Genomic DNA, 21,200 nt, shown 5'->3' with positions numbered 1-21,200 from the left:
CATTCTGATAGGTGAGAAATGATATTTCAGCATAATTTTAATTTGCATTTCTCTTACTAACCAGGTTAAGTATCTTTTAAAATCCATTTATATTTCCTTTTCTATCAACTGTATCTTTTGTCCAGTATCCTGTTTGATTTTTTGACCTTTTAAAAATTGACTTATTTTTTATAAGGGAAATTAGTCCATCCATTTAAATTATATATAAAACAATACCTAGTTCCCCTTGAATTTGCTAAATTATTGTTATAAATAGATAATGAGGGGAATTGATCTTCATGTAATGATTCTTTAAAAAATGGTTTTCTGCATATTTAGCTCTACCCTACATAGTTCTTATGGCTGGTACTTAGTTTAAAAAAAAATTTAGGAGAAAATTATTCACAAACAATTTAGTAGATATTCAATAAAAAGAAGGATATTTATCTCCTAGGAATTAGTTTTTAAAATACTTTTTTCCAGATTGTCAATACCTTATAGGCATTGAATTTTCTAAATTTGTCTGAATTTGTGCCCTAGGCCATTAAGTGGATTTTCAGTCTGACAGAAATTTCTGTGGGCCCTTGTGGGGTGGCTCAGTTGGTTGGAGCGTCATCCCATACCAAAAGGTTGCTGGTTCCATTTCCAGTCAGGGCACATACCTAGGTTGTGGGTTTAATCTGGGAGGCAACCAATTGATGTTTTTCTTTCACATCAATGTTTCTGTCTGTCTATCTCTCTCTCTCTCTTTCTCTCTCTCTCTCTCTCTTACCCCCTTCCTTCTCCCTCTTCCTCTCTCTAAAAATCAATTATGTATATATTCATCCTTGGGTGAGGATTACAAATTGTATATGTATTGCCCAGCAGACGTGGCTCAGTGGTTGAATGTTGACTTAATGACCCAGGAGGTCATGGTTTGATTCTGGTCAGTGCACATGCCTAGGTTGCAGGCTTGATCCCCGGTGTAGGGCGAGCAAGAGGCAGCTGATCAGTAATTCTCTCTCATCATTGATGTTTCTATCTCTCTCTCCCTCTCCCTTCCTCTCTGAAATCAATTAATAAAATATATTTTTTAAAATGTAGTTATAGCCTCGGATGAGGTTTTAAAAAGAAAGAAATTTCTGTGGAATACTGTCAAAGTTTTATTTTTTTAATATTTTTTCTAAGCCTTTTTTTAATCTAATGAATTTTAATTAACAGAATCCAGAATATTGGAGAACAAGGTCATATAGCTCTTTTGGGGCATAGTCTGGGAGCTTATATTTCAACTCTGGACAAAGAGAGGCTGAGAAAACTTACAACTAGGATACTTTCAGACACTACCTTATGGCTGTGCAGAATTTTCAGGTAAAGACATTATGAGTCTTTTGTTTCCGATAAAGATAATGAGTTGGGTATAGATTGTGACAGATGTTGTCTGGAGCTATACTACCTATGTTCAAATATGCCTCTTTCCCTTCCTCTTAGAAGGGTTGCTTAACCTCTTCATGCCTCGGTTTCCTCATTTACTAAATGGGGGTAGTACTACTATCTATATTACAGCATTGTTGTGAGGATTAAATGAGCTAATGAATTAATACACGTAAACAGCTCAGAACATAAGCACATACATGTTGGATAATGTCAGCAGTTCCTTATTTTTAGAATTGCTAATTGACACATGTCAATAGAAGGTAGTGCAGTGAAACGTATTAAAATATTTTTAATCAAGTAGCCTGTGCTTCAGTAGAAAGGAAATGCTGTCAGAAGGAAGATGAGTGTGTGTTATGAAACTGAAATTTGCTTTATACTGTGATAATCATGGTCTTACTAAGGAATTAGTAAGACCATGATTATAGCAAGTTAAGGATTCAGCAGAAGACATTGGACCAGTTGTATTTTTAGGTTATTACTTTTATGGAAAAGAAATGTTTGCCTAACATTGGAACATTTAACTTGGGAGACTCACTTTCAGATGTTGGGAAAGAGATTGGCCTGGCTTGAGTATAAGTTTGCTTAACTATATTGCAAAGAAGAAATTTTCTTCCATTATAATAAAAATCTAATACCTGTAATTGAAAGTCTCTCTCCCTTCCTCTCTAGGAGATTAAGAAGAATAAAAGGTCCCATGTAGATAATAGTGAAAGCAAAAGTTAGCCTGACCAGTGTTTTTGATAATTCTATTTACTTTAGATGTTTTAGGGCTAAAACTCTTCCAGGAACCATGCCTGCATTACCCAGTGCTAGCCTCCTTATAGAATAAGCCAAAACCATGATGTTCAGCCTTTTTATATTTGAGGAACTTCCTGTTCTCTACTGATTGTAATTGTTGCTTCTCTTTATGGAGTTGGGGCTGGACAAAGGGTCATTGCCTCTGTTCCTTATAACCTCCAACTGTAAGGAGTTGTCAGCCATCTAAAATTAGGGTGATTCCTATCTCCTTTAACTGATCTAGGTGACAGTTTTTAGGCTGAGAAAATAATTACTTCCTTGATTACAAAACTGGGATATAAAATCGGAGTTAACCAGAGATAAGAACATATTAATATATGGGTGTCTCTTAACAGGTATGAAAATGGCTGTGCTTATTTCCATGAAGATGAAAGAGAAGGACTTGCAAAGATCTGTAGACTTGCCATTCATTCTCGTTATGAAGACTTTGTGGTGGATGGGTTCAATGTGTTATATAACAAGAAACCTGTCATATATCTTAGTGCTGCTGCTAGGCCTGGCCTGGGCCAGTATCTTTGTAATCAGGTAATGTGGCGTAAGGTGGACATTTTAAAGATTAGATGTTTCGTTCTGTCCTGGAACTTTTAAAAGTGTGTAGACCCATTTCTTTAGCTGATTTTCTTTTCAAATGAAAAGGAAGATGGGTTCTTTATATGCTTGTTTTGTCATTATAAGAAAACATATAATTGTATATTAATGAATTTAGATATGTAATTTTTTAGTTACCCGAAGGCAATCAATCAATGTCAAAATTTTTCTTTCTTTCTAGACTTCAGTCAAAGACTTTACATGGTTATATTTGACTTTTTTCACTTAATAGGTGCATATCATGTTTTGCAATTCTTTAAAGTAAAGCTTTTTTAAAAATATATATTGATTTCAGAGAACGAGGAGAGAGAGAGAAACATCAATGATGAGAGAGAATCATTGATTGGCTGCCTCCTGCACGCCCCCTACTAGGGATCAAGCCTGCACCCCAGGCATGTGCCCTTGGCCGGAATCAAACCCGGGACCCTTCAGTCCTTAGGCTGACACTCTATCCTCTGAGCCAAACCAGTTAGGGCAAGTAAAGCTTATTTTTAATGTCTTCATAATATATAGTGAGTGTATAGTAGTATTTTAACTGACTCCCTTTTGGACAATTAGAGTGTTTGCATTCTTTTGCTTTCTACGACTATTTCTGTGACCAGTGCTATTATGCATAGTGCTATTATGGACATCTTTGTGCATAAAGCTTTGTCTGTATTTAGGGTTATATTTCTCAGACTTTCAGAGTCAATCTAGAATTACTAGATCAAAGAGCATTATTTCCATTCTTAAAGTTCATAGTGCACATAGTCCAATTAGGGGGCTACCTTGAGAAAAGAAATGAAATCTCTTGGCCAATAATGTTTTAAGGAAAAACCCTTAGGACAGGAGGGTTTGTCTTTTTTAAGGTGAAGGAGCCCTGGGGAGATAGATGGAGGAAATTCAAGGACTTAGTTAATTTAGAGCTGTGCTCACTAGTGGCAAGAAATAATGTCCTCTTCTTGAGTGTGTAAGAAAACAAGGGGGGGAGTTTTGTAATATCCCTATAGAAACATGAAATAAACTAGAGGCCCAGTGCATGAAATTCATGCACGGCAGGGGGAGGGGTGTCCCTCAGCCCAGCCTGCACCCTCTCCAATCTGGGACATCCCTCTCACAATCCAGGACTCCTGGCTCCCAACCACTCGCCTGCCTGTCTGCCTGATTGCCCCTAACCACTTCTGCCTGCCAGCCTGATCACCCCCTAACCACTCCCCTGCCAGCCTGATCAACCCCTAACTGCCCTCCCCTGCCAGCCTGATTGCCCCTAACTGCCCCTGCTGGCCTGGTCACCCCTAACTGTCCTCCCCTACAGGCCTGGTTGCCCCTAACTGCCCTCCCCTGCAGGCTTGGTTCCACCAAACTGCCCTCCCCTGCAGGCCTGATTGCCCCTAACTGCCCTCCCTTTCAGGCCTGGTCCCTCCCAAGTGCCCTCCCCTGCTAGCCTGATCGCCCACAACTGCCCTCCCCTGCCGGCCATCTTGTGTCCACATGAGGGTAGCCATCTTTGACCACATGGGGGCAGCCATCTTGTGTGTTGGAGCGATAGTCAATTTGCATATTACCGCTTCATTATATGGGATTGCTTATTGAGTACTACTGTAGGCCAGGCTCTTATGGACCCGAGGCTGTCTTGGGACAGCAGTAATATCTTCAAAAGATATGTGACAGTATTCTGTTAAGTGAGGAAGGCAGTGGCAGAACAGTATTAATGTGTTCATGCTCCAAAAAGTGTTTACATGCTTAGATGAGTGTTTTTATAACTAGAAAAATATATAACTATATTTATATCTAGAAAATGTCTGGAAGGTTACATTTTAACCTGTTAACTGGAGATTGGTGCTTTATGTGGGGCATTTTAATTTCTCTCTCTATATTGTATGTTTTATTTGGGTTTCATTTTCATAATTTAAAAGATAAATCCTTTAAGGGGAATGAGTGTGGATAAAGTGCTTGTTAAATTTTTGGTCTTTATTTTTTTATTTTTTTGTTAATCCTCACCCGAGGATATTTTTCCATTGATCTTTTTAGAGAGAGTGTAAGAGAGAGGGAAAGACAGAGAGAAACATATCGATTGGTTGCCTCCTGCATGTGCCCTGACCAGGGCCTGGGCTGAGGAGGAGCCTGCAGCTGAGGTATGTGCCCTTGACTGGAACCAGGGACCCTTTGGTCCCTAGGCTGACCCTCTATCCACTGAACCAAACTGGCTAGGGCAAATTTTTGGTCTTTAAATTCTACCAAGTTTAGTTATATAGGACAATAGACTGCAACTGTTAAAAAATTTCTAAAACTATAAACTCCTCAAGGATTTGGAAGCTGGGGGCGGGGGGTGGGGGGGAAGGATTTGGAAGCTAAAAGTGAAGAATATAAAACCTGAGAATTGATATCTTTATAACACTGACTTCATTTCTCTGCAAGTCCATGTTTATTGATTTTTAGGAATGGAAGGACCCATAAATAAAGTATTCTTTGAATGCCTTTAACTGGTGCTACTAATGTTTGGAGGAAGGACCCTAAAATTATCCCCCCAAATGCTCAGGGTTCAATTGTTTCCAGTTTGTGTTTTGTTTTTTGGTATATAGAATTTAGAAAATTTTACATTGTCTCTGGCCTCTTATAAGACATCTCAACTCCTGGAAATTCACCCTTTTTTTTTTTTGGCTTAGCTTTCTAGATGTATTTTAACATCTATTTATAATAAAACTTCCTAAGGACAGAGATTGCTTAAAAAGAATAATTATGACTTGTCTTAGAGCCACAATCTTTTTTTTTAAATATATTTTTATTGATTTCAGAGAGGAAGGGAAAGGGAGAGATAGAAACATTTAATGATAAGAGAAAATCATTGATAGGCTGCCTCCTGCATGTCTTCCATTGGAGATTGAGTTTGCAACCTGGGAATGTGCCTTGATCAGGAATCAAACCGTGACCTCACTCAACCACTGAGCCACACAGGCTGGGTGGAGTTACAATCCTTTGAGGGCATAAGTGAACGGGGACAAAGAATTTTCTTGTAAAACTGTATGTTTCTTCTTACAGCTTGGCTTACCCTTCCCCTGCTTGTCTCGTGTGCCCTGTAACACTATGTTTGGATCCCAGCATCAGATGGTGAGTTCTCCTTTTGGTTTGTAAAATAACATGGAATTATGTTTTGAAACTGTCTTTCTTTTAACTGAAGTTTTGTTTGCTGGCCTCCAGATAATTCTTAGCTTATTCATTTATTGCTTTAATCTTCCCATTGCATACTGAAGCCAGAGCAAAAGGAATAAGTTTTGGGTTTCTGCATTTCTTTTTTCAAGATAGTTGGATTTTCTATACATTAATTCAGATGCATTAATGAGTAATATTAGAGATACATTTTTTATTGGTTTTGGGGGTTGAGAGAACATTTTCTTTAAACATGCATGTTTAAAACTAGAAAATGTTGGCTATATATATGCAATTTTTAACTTTAATAACATTTAACTGATTTTTCTAGGTAGTCTTCAGGAAAAGTATTTGATTTTAACATCTATGCTTAGAGAAACTAGAAAAGTTGTCAAGAATTGATTAATAATTTTGAGAGTCAGGTACTTCTTTTGGAAGTTGTAATTTCTCACTGAATAACTTTTATGCTGGTTGCCTCATGTTTTTATGATTTATCTTTTAATCCCAGGATGTTGCCCTCCTGGAAAAACTAATTAAAGATGATATTGAACGAGGAAAACTGCCCCTGTTGCTTGTTGCAAATGCTGGTAGGTAGCATGAACCTGAATCTTACATTTTGAAAATAGAAGAGAGAGGCTAAGTACTTAGCCTAAAAAAGATCAAGTCTTAAGAAGTGTTTGTGTGCACATGTTTAATATAGTCTGTATGAACTCTGTGGTAAAAATTATAATAGTAAAGTTGGCTCATTTGATTCCCTTTAATTGTTGGTTTGTTATAGGAGCTATTTTTGTGTGTATACTTTTTCATTAAGGTTGTAAGGACTTCTTTACTCCTTCCTTCATGTGCTTCTTTCCTAAGTTGAATTTTGAAATGTCATACTTAAATGTGCACCTTGTAGACAGCAGCTGCTCTGCTTACTGTATTGTGTTTAACATTGTACTTGACGTTCTAGACCAGTGGTTACCAACCGCTGGTCTGTGGACCACTGGTGGTCCATGAGGTCCTGAAGGTTGGTGACTGCTGTTCTAGACAGTCTACAGATAAGAAAAATAATTAAATAACATAGAGATTGGAAAGAAGAATCAAATGTCTTTACTTACAAATGGCATGATTGTACAGGTAGAAAGTTGTAAGGAAATCAAAGAAAAGCCATTGGAACCAATCGAATCTATTAAGGTTGCAGAATTTTGTATACTAATGATGAACAACTGAAATTAAAATGTCATTCATTATAGCATCAAAAAAATGAGAACCTCATGGATAAGTTTAAGAAATAAATGCAAGATGTGTACACTGAAAACTGCAAAACATTGCTGAGAGAAATTCAAGAAGACCCAAATGAATGTAATTATATGTCATGTGCATGATTGAAAGACTCAGTATTATTAAGTTAAATCTCACCAAATTAATCTATAGATTCAACTTAATCCATATCGAAGTCTAAGCACAGTTTGTAGAAATTGATGAATCTTATTGAAATTGATAAGCTGATTCTAAAATTTATGTGAAAGGGATCTAAGAATAGCCAAAATAATTTTGAAAAGAACAAAATTGGAAGACTTACCCTATCTGACTTTTAGACTTACTATAAGCTATCCCTAATAAAGAGAGTGTGATTAATTGAAGAGAATAGACTCACATGCATATGATCACTTACTGATTTTATAAAGATGCCAAGGTTATTCAAGGGAGAAAGGATAGTCTTTCCACCAGTGGTCTTGGAGCAATTGGATATCCATGTGGAAAAAGATTGAATCTTAATCTTTAAGAGATAACAGTTATGAACACTTATGAACATAACTGTGAAATAAATAAAGGCAGACTAAAGGAAAAATTGATAGAATACAAGTATAAATTGACAAGCCCACAATCTTGGTAGGAGGCTTCAATATACTTCTCATGAAACAACAAACCAAGTACCTAGAAAATAAGTATATAGGGGGTTTAAATAACACAATATACAAGCTTTTTTATAGATACATATAATAAAGAATACACACTCTTCAAAACTTGAATCATCAATTTGCAAAAGTTGATTTTAAGCCAATCCACAAAGATCTTTTTTAAAAAATTTATATTTTTATTGATTCCAGAGAGAAGGGAGAGGGAGAGAGAGACAGAAACATCAATGATGAGAATCATTGATTGTCTGTCTCCTGCACGCCCCTACTGGGGATCTAGCCCGCAACCCCAGCATGTGCCTTTGACCGGAATGGAACCCAGGATCCTTCAGTGTGCAGGCTAATGCTCTGTCCACTGAGCCAAACCGGCAAGGGCAAGAAAATCTTAATAAAACAGATACAGTGTTCAGTCACAGGGAGATAATGTATATACAAATTTTAATCATGCTTTAAAGACTCAGAAAATATTTGTTCCTTTTAGTATCTTTTTGTGTGTGCTTTATCCTAGGAACTGCAGCAGTAGGACACACAGATAAGATTGGGCGTTTGAAAGAACTCTCTGAGCAGTATGGCATATGGCTTCATGTGGAGGGGTGAGTGGAAGGTGGGATTGGCTCCATGAGTGGCCTGCACACAGTACTCATGAGGAGTGGACTTCCTCGCTCTCACTTTGTCATGACATTTATCACTAAGGCCTCTTTGGGTTGCAAATAACAAGAAAACCTAAATTGGCTGAAGTGAGAAGAGATTTTATTGGTTCACATAGCTTACAACAAAACAGTGTTAGGATTGGCTTTAGGCACATCATCAGTCAGGAGTCAGTGTGTCATTCTCCCCTCCCCCCAACACCACCATCAGTCACTTGGTTTAATATCCTGTGTGTTGGCTCCATCTATAGATAGACTTTCCTGTTATGGTCCAAAGTAGCTGCAGCAACTCCAGCCTTTTTTCCAGTTTGTGTCCAGTGGGTCAGAAGCCCGAGGAAAAATATCTTCCCAATCACTGTAGCCAGGGAAATGTAGTTTAGGTTATTTGCCCACCTCTGGAGCCAGTGGTGGTGTCTCCTCAGCCCAAAGCTGTGGTCTAATAAAGGAGATTGGGGTGATTTCCCAGAAAGTCATGGGAGTGCTGCTAAGAGCGGGGAGAGGATGCAGGGCAACCAAAGTAGTCCTTTCCAGCACATCATGCATGGTAGGTTTCTTCTTTATTGTATTCCTCTGGGAAAGATGACCGGAAAGTAATAGCTGTGAGATCCAAGACCCATCACACTAAATAAGCAGGAAATATCCCTGAACTACATTTTGATTAAAATGGATTTTCAGGGTATTCCTGAAATTTGTATGTACCACATTTTCTGTTGCTGTTATAAAGCTAATAACACAGCTGAAAGATAGCAGAGTCTCTCTCTCTCTTTTTTAAATACATACTTAGTGAATAAGCAGCGGTAAAGGATTCATTCTTAGATTGGTGGTTTTTTCTTCCAGTGTGAATCTGGCAACATTGGCTCTGGGTTATGTCTCCTCGTCAGTGCTGGTATGTTGTTGATTTACCAAATACTGTATTTTAAAGAAGGAATTTTAAACCTTTTCATTTCTGGTGGCTTTTCGTGGTTTTTATGAATGCAGGAGGGTATTGGGTTTTGTGTGTTCTAATAGTCTAACAAAAAGCTGTTCTCTCTTTGGTAGGCTGCAACCAAATGTGATAGCATGACATTGACTCCAGGCCCGTGGCTGGGTTTGCCAGCGGTTCCTGCAGTCACTCTTTATAAACATGATGATCCTGCCTTGGTAAGCTTACTCTTACTGGCAGGGAGTGCTCATAATCATTATTGGTTCTGGGGGCAAAAACACAGAAAAACAAAGGGAATAGGAAAAGTTCACTTCTATGATTTTTACTTTCAAAAAACTATTATTAACAGAAATGAAACTGTACCATGTGTATTTTTTCTACTTATTCTTCCCATACTTCCCTGTGTGTATAAAGAACACATTATGATGTTTTATGACTACATAATATTCTATTACTTTAATACCACGATTTATTTCATTGTTCTCCATTTGTGAACTTTTTAGGATGTTTTCAAATTTTTCTTACTGAAATCATGAGCATCTTTCTATGTTTCAAATTATTTCCTTAGAAGAGGTTCCCAGAAGTGGCATTCCTGTCGGAGTGGTGAAAGCGCTTAGTCCACCTTGGGAGGGGTTGCCTTTGAGTGGCTAAGCGCTCCAGCTCTGAGATATGACTCATTTAGATCCTCATCCTGGCTTTGTCACATCTTAGACCTGAAACCTCAGGCAAAGCAAGGTTTCTGAGTTAAGTTGTCTAGAATAGTTACTTCATAGAGTTGTTGGATGATTAAATGAATAATACAAGCCAAGTGCCTGGCAAAGCATCTGACCCATACTAAGTGCCTAGTAAATGGTAACTAGTTAATTCTGTTATATGCTTTCATTGACTTTGGTTAAAAACTCATATTGGCTTTTTTAGACTTTAGTTGCCGGTCTCACATCAAATAAACCAGCAGACAAACTCCGTGCCCTGCCACTGTGGTTGTCTTTACAGTACTTGGGACTTGATGGGATTGTGGAGAGGATTAAGCATGCCTGCCAACTGGTGAGTAGAAATCTGAAGTTTAAATGAGTCACAAATAATACTCCATGGCAAAGCAGAGTCAGAAAAATACTTCAGTCATTTACTCTCCATCTAATACCTTGTTTGGATTTCCTGTTTCATAAGCAAGTGGATTAATAGCTCTGCATATATGTTTCTTGTTCAGAGTTCTGGGAGAGACTGCTGAGATTGTCCCAGCATCTTTCTCCAAATGAAATCTGATTAAAATGAATGCTATTGTCGCCCTAGATGGTTTGGCTCAGTGGATAGAGCTTTGGCCTGTGGACTGAAGGGTCCCAGGTTCGATTACAGTCGAGGGCACATGCCCAGGTTGTGGACTCGATCCCCAATAGGGGGTGTGCAAGAGGCAGCCAGTCAGTGATTCCCTCTCATCATTGATGTTTCTTTCTCTCCCTCTCCCTTCCTCTCTGAATTCAGTAAAAATAAATATTTTTTTAAATGAATGCTGTTGTCAGCATAGGATGAGGAAAAAAGTCACAAGAGGACAGCCACTGAGTGGAAAAGGATGCAGGAAGGGGCATAAATGTTCCACTTGACTGACTGATCCTTGAGGGTAAAGGAATATGATGGTTAGGGTTGATTATGGATGGCATGTACATTTTTTACATCAGCTGGCTTGAGTTCTCTAATAGCAAAACTTTGAGGGACAATTTTAATTCTATTTCTCTTTGAGGTGTTCTAATTTTGAAAAATATATAATTACTAGAGGCCCGGTGCACAAATTCATGCACCAGTGCCGTCCCTCGGCTTGGCCTGCGGAATCAGCTGAAACTGGCTCTCCGACATCCCCTGAGGGGTCCCGGATTGCGAGAGGGCTCAGGCCAGGGACCCCACTAGTGAACAATCAGAGCCAGGGAGTGATGTGGAAGGTTGGTCAGCCGGGGAAAGACCACAGGAGGGCTCCAGGGTGTGTCTGGCCTGTCTTGCGCAGTCCCGATCAGCCGGACCCCAGCAGCAAACTAACCTAATGGTCGGAGCATCTGCCCCCTGGTGCCCAGTCACGTCATAGCGAGTGGTTGAGCAGCCTTAGCATATCATTAGCATATTGTGCTTTGAAAGCCGACTGGTCGAGCGGACACTTAGCATATTAGGCTTTTATTATATAAGACTAGAAGCCCAATGCACAAAAATTCATGCAAGAATAGGCCTCCCTTCCCCCGGCTGGCAGCACTGGCTTCCCTCCAGCACCCGGGCTTCCCTCCTCTAGCTGCCAGCAGGCACCCAGGACCCGGGCTGCTTTCTTCTGACCGCCCACAGGCACCTGGGACCCAGGCTGGCTTCCCTCGGGCCGCCTGCAGGCACCCGGGACTTGGGCTAGCTTCCCTCGGGGCCCAGCTTTGTCAGGAAGGTCGTCTGGAATGACGTCTGGAAGATGTCGGTCTAATTAGCATATTACCCTTTTATTATTACAGATTCTGTGGTTTAGAAAGCAAGAAAAAAAATGTCATATTTATGCAGTTTGAGAGCTGAGTCTTGCCTAAGTCTAAAAGCATGACATCACTTCTCTATACCTGTTTTCTTACCTGTAAATAGGGATAATGATATAACAGAGGATTGTTACGAGGACTTAATGAGTTGATGCATATAAAGCTCTTACAGTAGTGCCTAATCACATAGTAAGTTATAATAGGTTTAAAAGTAAATCTTTGGCCCTGGCAGACCAAAGAGTCTCGGGTTCAATTCCTGGTTGAGGGCATGTGCCTCAGTTGCAGGCTCAATCCCTGGGGTGCATGTAGCAAGGCAACAAGTCAATGTGTCTCTCTCATATTGCTACTTCTCTCTCTCTCTCTATCTCTCTCCCCCTCTCCCTCCCTCCCCGTCCTTCCCTCCCTCCCTCCCTCCCTCTCTCTGCCTTAACTCCCTCCTTCTCTCTCTCTCTCTCTCTCTCTCTCCCTCTCTCTCTCTCTCCCTCTCTCTCCCTCTCTCTTCCTCCCTCTTCCTCCCTCCTCCTCCCTCTCTCCCTCCCTCCCTTCCACTCTCTCTAAAAAAAAAAAATCAATGGGGAAAATATCCTCAGGTGAGGATTAAAAAATAATAATAATAAATCAATAAGATAAAAGTCTTTGTTTTAAATATATACTTGGGGTTGTTTCCATATCTTGGCTATTATATAAACACTAGAGGCCCAATGCATGAAATTCATGCAAGAGTAGGCCTTCCTTCCCCCGGCTGCTGGCACCGGCTTCCCTCTGGCACCTGGGACCCGGGCTTCCCTCGCAGCCCCGGCTTTGCCTGGAAGGTGGTCCGAAAGGAGGTCCAGAAGGACTTCTGGTCTAATTAGCATATTATGCTTTTATTATTATAGATGGGGTGCATATATCTTTTTGAATTAGTGTTTTTATTTTCTTCAGATAAATACCCAGAAGTGGAATAGTGGAATTGCTGGGTCATATGGCAGCTCTATTTTTAATTTTAGTCTAATACTCACCTGAAGATATTTTTCTGTTGATTTTTAGAGAGAGGGAGTGAGAGAGAAAAAAACTTCAATGTGAGAGAGACACTTTGGTTGGTTGCCTCCTGAATGTGCCCTGTCCAGGGCTGGGGATCGAACGTGCAACCCTCTACCACTGAGCCATACAGTGCACGGCTATTTTTAATATTTTAAGGAACCTCCATGCTGTTTCTGTAGTGGCTGTACCAATTTACATTCCCATCAACAGTGCATAAGGTTTCCCCTTTCTCCACATGCTTGCCGACACTTGTTATTTATTTTCTTTTTAAAATTTTTATTTTTATTGAGTTCAGAGAGGAAGGAAGAGGGAGAAATAGAAAAATCAATGATAAGAGTGAATAATTGATTAGCTGCCTCTTACACTCCCCCCTACTGGGTATGTGCCCGGACTGGGAATTGAACCACGACCTCTTGGTTCATAAATCAATGCTCAACCACTGAGCCACACTGGCGTGCCATTTTTTCTTTTTTAAAACAGCCATTCTGACAGGTGTGAGGTGATATCTCATTGCATTTCCCTAATGGTTATGGATGTTGAACATCTTTTGACATGCCTGTTCGCCATCTTTATGTCTTCTTTGGAAAAAGTCTGTATAAATTTTCTGCCCATTTTTTAAAATCAGAATTTTTTTCCTGCTATTGAGTTGTATGAATTCATTATATACTTTAGACATTAACCCCTTATCAGATAAATGATTTGCAAATATTTTGTCCCCTTCAGTAAGTTGCCTTTTCATTTTGTTGGTTTCCTTTGCTCTGCAGAAACTTTTTAGTTTGATGTAGTCCCACTTGTTTATTTTTGCTTTTGTTGCCTGCACTCATTAGTAGTTTTTGAATGAATGAATGACTAACATGAAAAATCACTTATATCTCATCAGAAAAAGCTCTTCTAGAACCACTAAATAGAACTTTAAACTGAAAAAATAGGGAATATTTGCAGATGTTGAAATGCAGAAATTGTCAGCTGAACTTAGAAATCACCTGTATGCAAATGGCTTTATCTGCGCAAGATCCTTGTTTGCAGACCTGCAAAGAACTCATGAAAATTGCTTCTTAATATGTTCTTGTCAATATAATAAAATTACATAACTTGTGTTTTTTGTGTTTGTTATTTACAGAGTCAACGGTTGCAAGAAAGTTTGAAGAAAGTGAATCACATCAAAATTTTGGTATAGTATAAAATTTGATCTGTTTTTGAAGTAAATATTTTAAAAATACATATTTTTAATTGATTTCAGAGAGGAAGGGAGAGGGGAGAGAGAGAGAGAGAGAAACATCAATGAAAAGAGAGAATCATGGATTGCCTGCCTCATGCACACCCCCTACTGGGGATCGAGCCTGCAACACAGGCCTGTGCTGTGATCAGGAGTAGAACTGTGACCTCATCAACCACTGAGTCACACCATCTGGGCTCCCAAACATTTTTGATCCCCTGTTAATTGAATCCTTGGATATGGAACCCATTCTTCCTTTTTCCTTATTGGGCTTATCCATCCTATTAACCCTTTGCACTCGCTTGCTTTTTTCTCGATTCCTTTATTCTACTCGGGATTTAATTTTTTAAATACCCCAGATTTTACAAAGCGCAGCAGTAGAATAAAAAACTGGAGTTTCTTTTCATATAAACTTATTTATTTGGATTTTTTTATATTTCAAATTATTGATACATTCAAAGAGTATAAAAAGAGCTGCTACCGATGCTAACCGTGTCGAGTCACACTCGACATCCGAGTGCAAAAGGTTAAATAATAAGCACCCCTAACTTTAAAGTATTAATGGATTTATTTTTATGAAAGTTAAAGAAATAATAGATGTGAAGACACAGGAATCGGCTTAATAAATAGTTAGGAGATTTGAATATACATCGTGTTTGATCTGAATGACATCCATAGAGTTGTTTGAAAAGTCAGTAGAGAAAATCTTGGGTTGACAACTTCCTGTCATCTTTCCAAGTTAGCATTTCCTGTGGTGGCCCTATGAATGAGACATCATTCACAGAGCTTTGGAAAATAGGTTTAATGACTATAATAGTAGTACGGAATTTTTAATGCCTAGAGATCTTTCTTCCCATGTTTCTCTCTCCCTCACCTCCCAAAGTACCACAGTCTGTCAAGGGCATTGTAGCTCCCTTTATATCTTGACTCCACAGTGAAGCTGATGGTCAGCTGTGTATTTGTTCAGTGGAGAACATAAACTTGGCACTGGTTTATCTTAATGTAGTGAATGTTTTCATCTGTAATGAAATCCATTAATGAAGTTGGTTGCCTGATGCCTGTCCTGAGTATAAGTACCACTTCAGTGATTTAGAACAGTGGTTGCCAACCTTTCGGACCTCACAGACCACCAGTGGTCCGCAGACCACCGGTTGGCAATCGCTGATATAGAAAATACGTAGATTCCGTTCTAGACTGTGGTTATCTACATTACCAGCAGGACTTGCATTCTGTTCAGGGAGTTTGAAAAGATAAAAGTCCTTGTTTTCCTTTTTTCTATGAGTATAAAAAGTTCCAGTCAATCCTGACTGATTGAGTTAGCATCATTTTTGGATTCTTAAAAGCATTGGCTCTCTCAGCACTGATTCTAGTTCAACTTTTTCCTTGCCTTTTTTTATCTTTAATGTTATGATGACTTATATTTACCCATTGTTATTAAAATTTCCTTCTACTTTCAGTGTAGCAGTGTCACTTACTGTATTTTCTTTTTTAGTGTCACTTACTGTGATTCAGCAATGTATTCTCAGAACTAGCTTATAATTATTTATTGAACCCTTAATTTTTGTTTCTCTAACAACTGAAATTAGCCTTTAAACTTGTGTTTATTAAGAAAATATAAAATCTCTAGCCGGTTTTTCAAACTCTCTATTTCATTTTGTAAGTGTTTGAAATGTGATGTTACGGGGTAATGTCAGATTCTATTTTTCAGGTGGAAGATGAGCTCAGTTCTCCAGTAGTAGTGTTTAGATTTTTCCAGGAATTACCAGGCTCAGGTAGGTGATTTTAAAAAAAGTGTTACTTTTGTGTTTGTGTCTAAGAGCTTTTAATTTTAAACTATTTCAAGTAAAATACAAAATCCAAAATATTTTGTTACTAAAATCTTCAGTCCTCATTTCAGAAACATTTAATAATTTTCATAAGAACTCGAGACCTAAATGCCTTAGCATTTTATCAGTAATTTCCTATGGTAAACCAGTGGTTTCCAAATTCTAGTGTCTGCACTAGTACTGGAATGAATGATAAAGAGTCCCTTGAAAATAGAGGTTGGGGGCCCTGCTTAGTAGTATTAAGTATATTCATATTGTTGTACAGCAGCTCTCCAGAATTTTTTCGTCTTGCAAAACTGACCCTCTACCCATTAAACAGCATCTCTCCATTTTCTTCCTCTTCCCAGCACCTGGCAAACACCATTGAACTTCCTGTTTCTATTAATTTGACATTTTGATTTAGTAGGTTGGATCTCCTGTATTTTGATTTAGTAGGTTGGATCTAGGAATCTCTATTTTTTAGAATGTCCCAAGTGCCACCAGACTAGTTCAGAGCGCTGTTATTTTTCACCTGGATGGCCACAGTCCCCTCTCACTGATCTATCAACTTGGTACATTCCCCGAATCCCATTCCAGACCATTCTTTACATGGCAGTCCGAGTGAGCATTACAAGTGGAAGTCACATCGCGTCACTCTCTGGGGTCTTACTGTTTCAGTTGAATGAGGTCCAGGCTCTGTGCTAGGTCTTGTAAGGCCTACAGTTCTAGCCTTTGCCTTTCTGACTTCTTCTTAGGCCACTTTTCCTCCTGCTCACTAGAGTAAGACCTTTGCACTACTGTTTCCCCTCCTCTAGTACATTTCCCCTCATCTTCTGGCTGACTTCTTCTCCATTTAGGTCTCCATAATGTCCACCTCCTCAGAGAGGCCTTCCCTGCCTGTGTGAGCCCCCCTTCCTGCATGGCACTCACAGCAATATTAGTGATTTCATTTCTTTCTTTATGGTCTGTTTCCTCAAGTAGAATGTAAACTCCAAGATGAAAAAATCCTTATCAGTCTTCTCTCCCTCTGACCCAGCTCCTGGCATGAGTAGTCATCCACATTGTTTGATGAGTAGAGGCTGATTCTGTTTTGAAGCCCAGCTATTGGGTGATTTCTCTGATTTACTTTGCACAGTGCTTAGTTGATAATTTATAATGTTATGCTTTGATTTCCTTTTTAAAAAAATATATTTTATTGATTTTTTACAGAGAGGAGGGGAGAGGGATAGAGAGTTAGAAACATCAGTGAGAGAGAAACATCGATCAGCTGCCTCCTGCACACCCCCTACTGTGGATGTGCCCACAACAAAGGTACATGCCCTTGACCGGAATCGAACCTGGGACCCTTCAGTCCGCAGGCTGACGCTCTATCCACTGAGCCAAACCAGTCAGGGCTGCTTTGATTTCCTTTTGAAATCCCTTGATAGAAAACTTTTTAAATAAAGTTAAGAACTCTATTTGTGTGAATATATTCAAGGGTTATGTTTTTCATGAAACAAGTAACATTTAATTTAGCAAGATACATTTATTTTTAAATTGTGCTTTATAAAACTTAAAATTTGTCAGCTTAACCTTAAAAAAACTTAAAATTTGTCAGGTACAATTCAGTAGTATTAAGTATATTCATATTGTTGTACAGCAGCTCTCCAGAATTTTTTCATCTTGCAAAACTGACCCTCTACCCATTAAACAGCATCTCTCCATTTTCTTCCTCTTCCCAGCACCTGGCAAACACCATTGAACTTCCTGTTTCTATTAATTTGACATCTTTGGGTGCATCATAAAAGCAGAAGCATGTAGTACTTGTCCTTTGTGATTGCTTATTTCACTTAGAGTAGTGTCCTCAAGGTTCATCCATGCTGAGCCTGTGACAGAATTTCCTTCCTTTCTAAGGCTGAATTATAGTCCATGTATGTATACACCACATTTTGTGCATCCATTCATATAAGATACACATTTGATTTCCATATTATTTGAAACTGTTGTGTGGGTTAATGTTAGAAGCTAAATGAAATGAAGCTGGAGGGTTGCCTTCTTTAGTTTGCTGTGTTTCTGGGAAGTGAATCCCTTCCTCTGTTTTGGTTTCAGATCCAGTGCTTAAAGCTGTCCCAGCACCCAACATGGCACCTTCAACAGTCGGCCGGGAGGGACACTCCTGTGATGCACTGAATCGCTGGGTAAGAATGGCAGTTGTGCGTTTTACGTGGCCATGTCTGGGAAATGAGACCCACAGGAGAGAGCCTCCTGTGAAGGCGTTGGGCTTGATCCTGGGGTTCTGTTCCTAATCAGATCACTACCTCCCATACTGCCTGGCTCCAGCAAGTCTTCCCAGCATATCTCCTCAGTTTCCTCATGTGACCATTTCTTTGCTGTTAAACAACATGCACAGTGTAGATTACAGTGCACCCATTTTGGAGTTCTGGTGAGGGTCTGTGGTGATACCAGAAAGCACATAAGCCAGAGGCCCCTGAACACTGCCGGCAGTCTGGCGGTATGAATAAAGGCATGTGCTCTGGCTGCTTTTTGACACTAAAATTGTACCTCCAAGGATCTCAGTCTAAAGAATGTTCTAACAATATAAGGATGGGTAGCATAGTATTATAAATCCTAGCAAAACACTGGACATGCCCAACCTAGGACATTTGGTGAATAAGTAATGGAATGTCCATACAGTGACATTGAAAAGAGCCAGATTAAACCATGTGACTGGGTGTTTATAAAAGAAGGGAAATGGTCATAAGTTATATGAAAAATGCAGATTACAACCCAGTGTGTAGACTATCCTGGTTTATGACAACAATAAGGCATACACACACACATATACAGGGAGAAAGACAGTGTGGGTATGCCACATGACATCAGTGGTATATTGTGGGTAATTTTTATTTTATTCACTTGGTTTACCTATATTTCCTAGATTTTTGTACAATGAACTTAGGTTTTTTATTAAGAATAGATGTAAAATTTACTGTTTTTAAAAAAGAATTATGGTAGCATTCAAAGAAAATCAAAAGATTAAAGGAGCTTAACCGGTGTAGCTTAGTGGTTGAGCATCGACCTATGAACCAAGAGGTCACGGTTCGATTCCCAGTCAGGGCACATGCCCAGGTTGTGGACTCAATCCCCAGTGGGGGGCGTGCAAGAGGCAGCCGATTGATGATTCTCTCTCATTATTGCTGTTTCTATCTCTTTCCCTTAAATCAGTAAAAACATATATTTTTTAAAAAGGAAAGATTTCCTTTTTTAAAAGAAAGATTAAAGGAAATGAGACCCACAGGAGCTCCTTAAGTCCGGGGCTGAATGGACGAGGGTAGGTCTGAAGACACTTGATTCCCTCCTTTCGTGTTCATTCTACCCTTTTCCCTGCAGCTGGGAGAAGAGCTGAAACAGCTGGTGCCTGTGAGTGGCCTCACGGTCATGGATCTGGAAGCAGAGGGAGTGTGTGTGAGGTTCAGCCCTTTGATGACAGCGGCAGGTAACTTAACTTGTCTCCATGGATTGCCCTCACTTTTGTTCTGGGGAACAACAGTGACATGTCTATGGAAGTCCAGGCTGTGGGGTGTTATAGCTTTCCCTTGTGATATTCTGTTCTCTTTGAAGAGGATTTTTCTTGTCTTTTGGGTTAAATTTAGGTAGTTTAGCCTTCCAGTGTAATTTCTCAGAAACGGAGACTTCTGAAATCACTTAAACTCCCTTTGACCCTTTCCTGTCAGTGGTTCTCAGTCCAGTCTGTATATTAGAATCACCCGTGGAGCTTTGAAAACTCCCATCAGCTGGGCCTCACCTACAGAGATTCTGATTTTCTTGGTCTAGAGTGGAGCCTAGGCATCTTACCTTTAAAAGTTCCCTTGGTGATTCACATAGGCCAGCAAAGGCTGAGAACCTTTTAGTCCCTTAAGGAAGGATGTAGCTGAAAGTACCTGGACTCTGAGGACAGAGTCCTGGGTATTTGTTCCCCTATGCCACTTCATACCTGTGGGGACCTTGAGCAAGTTACTTAACTCCAGACCTATTTCCCACTACTTCATGGTAATGGTGTGAATATTAAAATGAGAACATGTATATGAAATGCCTTAGATAGTGCTTAGCATATTATAGTAGGCATTTAAAATAAGCTGAAAAAAGATGTATTAATTTTTTTTGTTGTGCTTTTATTTTGAAATGATTTAAACATTTTTAGAAAATGTTTGATGGTTTTTCATGAAATGTTCTCAACATTTTGGGATGTTTTCTCAAAAACATCAAAGTAGGGAAGTTTAGGCATCTGTCCTGCAAAGAAAAGCTGTTGTGAAGATGGCTGGTGGCCTCGGGATTCTCCAGGAGTCTCTGCCCTGCCGCCCAGCATCCTCACCCAGCCCCAGGGGCTTGGTCTCTGACACTGGGAAAGCGGGCTGAGGACACTGAGGCGGCGTGTACTGCGGCTCAGTGAGGTCATGCGCAGTGTTGGAATTGACGGAAGTGAGGGAGCCATGATGGTGCCAAGACTCTTGGATCCCTGCAGCCCTAAGTGACTTAGTTCTGTCCTCATCACCCTGCCCTGCCTGCCTCCCGCCACAAGCACAACAAAATACCTTTCTTCCAAGATGTTAATGTGCTGTATGGTTGCCTCTTTGTTCTTACTTGATTTAAGCAGAATCTTTCTGTGGGAAGAATCTCATTTTTACATTAGAGTCACTGTGTGTTAAATTAGAGGGGCTAATTCTATCTTTGTGAGAAAAAACTGTCTGCACCTGGAGGGTCTGACTATATAATACCAGATTCTTCCATATCTAGGTTTAGTAGCTTTTTATTTTTTTAGCTCCTCAGCTCCAGCTAATTGGATGTACCTAGAGCTGTTGGCCTTTCTGGAGAGGAAGTGGGAGCCCTGCCCTCTAATTTTTAGCTGTTCCTTAAGCATTTCTCTAACATTCTGTGAATGTTTTTAGTTTTAGGAACTCGGGGAGAGGACGTGGATCAGCTCGTAGCCTGCATAGAAAGCAAGCTGCCGGTCCTGACCTGTACACTACAGTTGCGAGAGGAGTTCAAGCAAGAAGTGACAAGAACAGTGGGCCTATTACATGTTGATGACCCTAATTGGCCTGGAATAGGGGTTGTCAGGTATGATTTCTGCTTGTTGCCTAATGTTAATTTCTCTGCTGTATAAAGACCAAGGTGGGTCATTTTATGAACCAACTTAAAAATCTCAGATGAATACATGCAGTCATAGTAAAAACGTCTAATGAACATTCAATTAGAAGTTCTGGTCCTGCCTGATTTGGCTCAGTGGATAGAGCGTCGACCCACAGACTGCAGG

At 39.6% G+C, this 21,200-nt stretch overlaps 2 protein-coding genes across 7 annotated transcripts in view; one reads left to right on the top strand and one right to left on the bottom strand.

Annotated features, from left to right (window-relative positions):
- Positions 1–21,200, top strand: part of PDXDC1 (pyridoxal dependent decarboxylase domain containing 1) — a 45,773-nt gene that overhangs the window by 15,092 nt on the left and 9,481 nt on the right. For all 4 annotated transcript variants that reach the window (XM_054714757.1, XM_028145477.2, XM_008141558.3 and 1 more), the window contains exons 5-17: positions 1,180–1,326; positions 2,526–2,715; positions 5,797–5,865; positions 6,413–6,491; positions 8,314–8,398; positions 9,290–9,338; positions 9,491–9,592; positions 10,293–10,418; positions 14,007–14,057; positions 15,811–15,874; positions 17,996–18,084; positions 19,277–19,382; positions 20,833–21,004. In XM_054714757.1, the coding sequence (XP_054570732.1) occupies positions 1,180–1,326; positions 2,526–2,715; positions 5,797–5,865; positions 6,413–6,491; positions 8,314–8,398; positions 9,290–9,338; positions 9,491–9,592; positions 10,293–10,418; positions 14,007–14,057; positions 15,811–15,874; positions 17,996–18,084; positions 19,277–19,382; positions 20,833–21,004 (1,329 nt within the window). The remainder of the gene's footprint in view (positions 1–1,179; positions 1,327–2,525; positions 2,716–5,796; positions 5,866–6,412; positions 6,492–8,313; positions 8,399–9,289; positions 9,339–9,490; positions 9,593–10,292; positions 10,419–14,006; positions 14,058–15,810; positions 15,875–17,995; positions 18,085–19,276; positions 19,383–20,832; positions 21,005–21,200) is intronic.
- NTAN1 (N-terminal asparagine amidase) overlaps positions 8,535–21,200 on the bottom strand; it is a 35,834-nt gene continuing 23,168 nt past the window's right edge. Inside the window, exon 10 of one of the 3 annotated variants that reach the window (XM_054714765.1) lies at positions 8,535–8,807. In XM_054714765.1, coding sequence (XP_054570740.1) covers positions 8,805–8,807 — 3 coding nt within the window. In that variant the 3' untranslated portion in view covers positions 8,535–8,804. The other 2 variants (XM_054714766.1, XM_028145483.2) reach the window with 2 other exon arrangements.

This window comes from Eptesicus fuscus, chromosome 4 (genome assembly GCF_027574615.1).
Source record: "Eptesicus fuscus isolate TK198812 chromosome 4, DD_ASM_mEF_20220401, whole genome shotgun sequence".
Taxonomy (NCBI): Eukaryota; Metazoa; Chordata; class Mammalia; order Chiroptera; family Vespertilionidae; genus Eptesicus; species Eptesicus fuscus.
The sequence above is the reverse complement of the archived record's forward strand: the minus strand, read 5'-3'. Positions and strand labels throughout refer to the sequence as shown.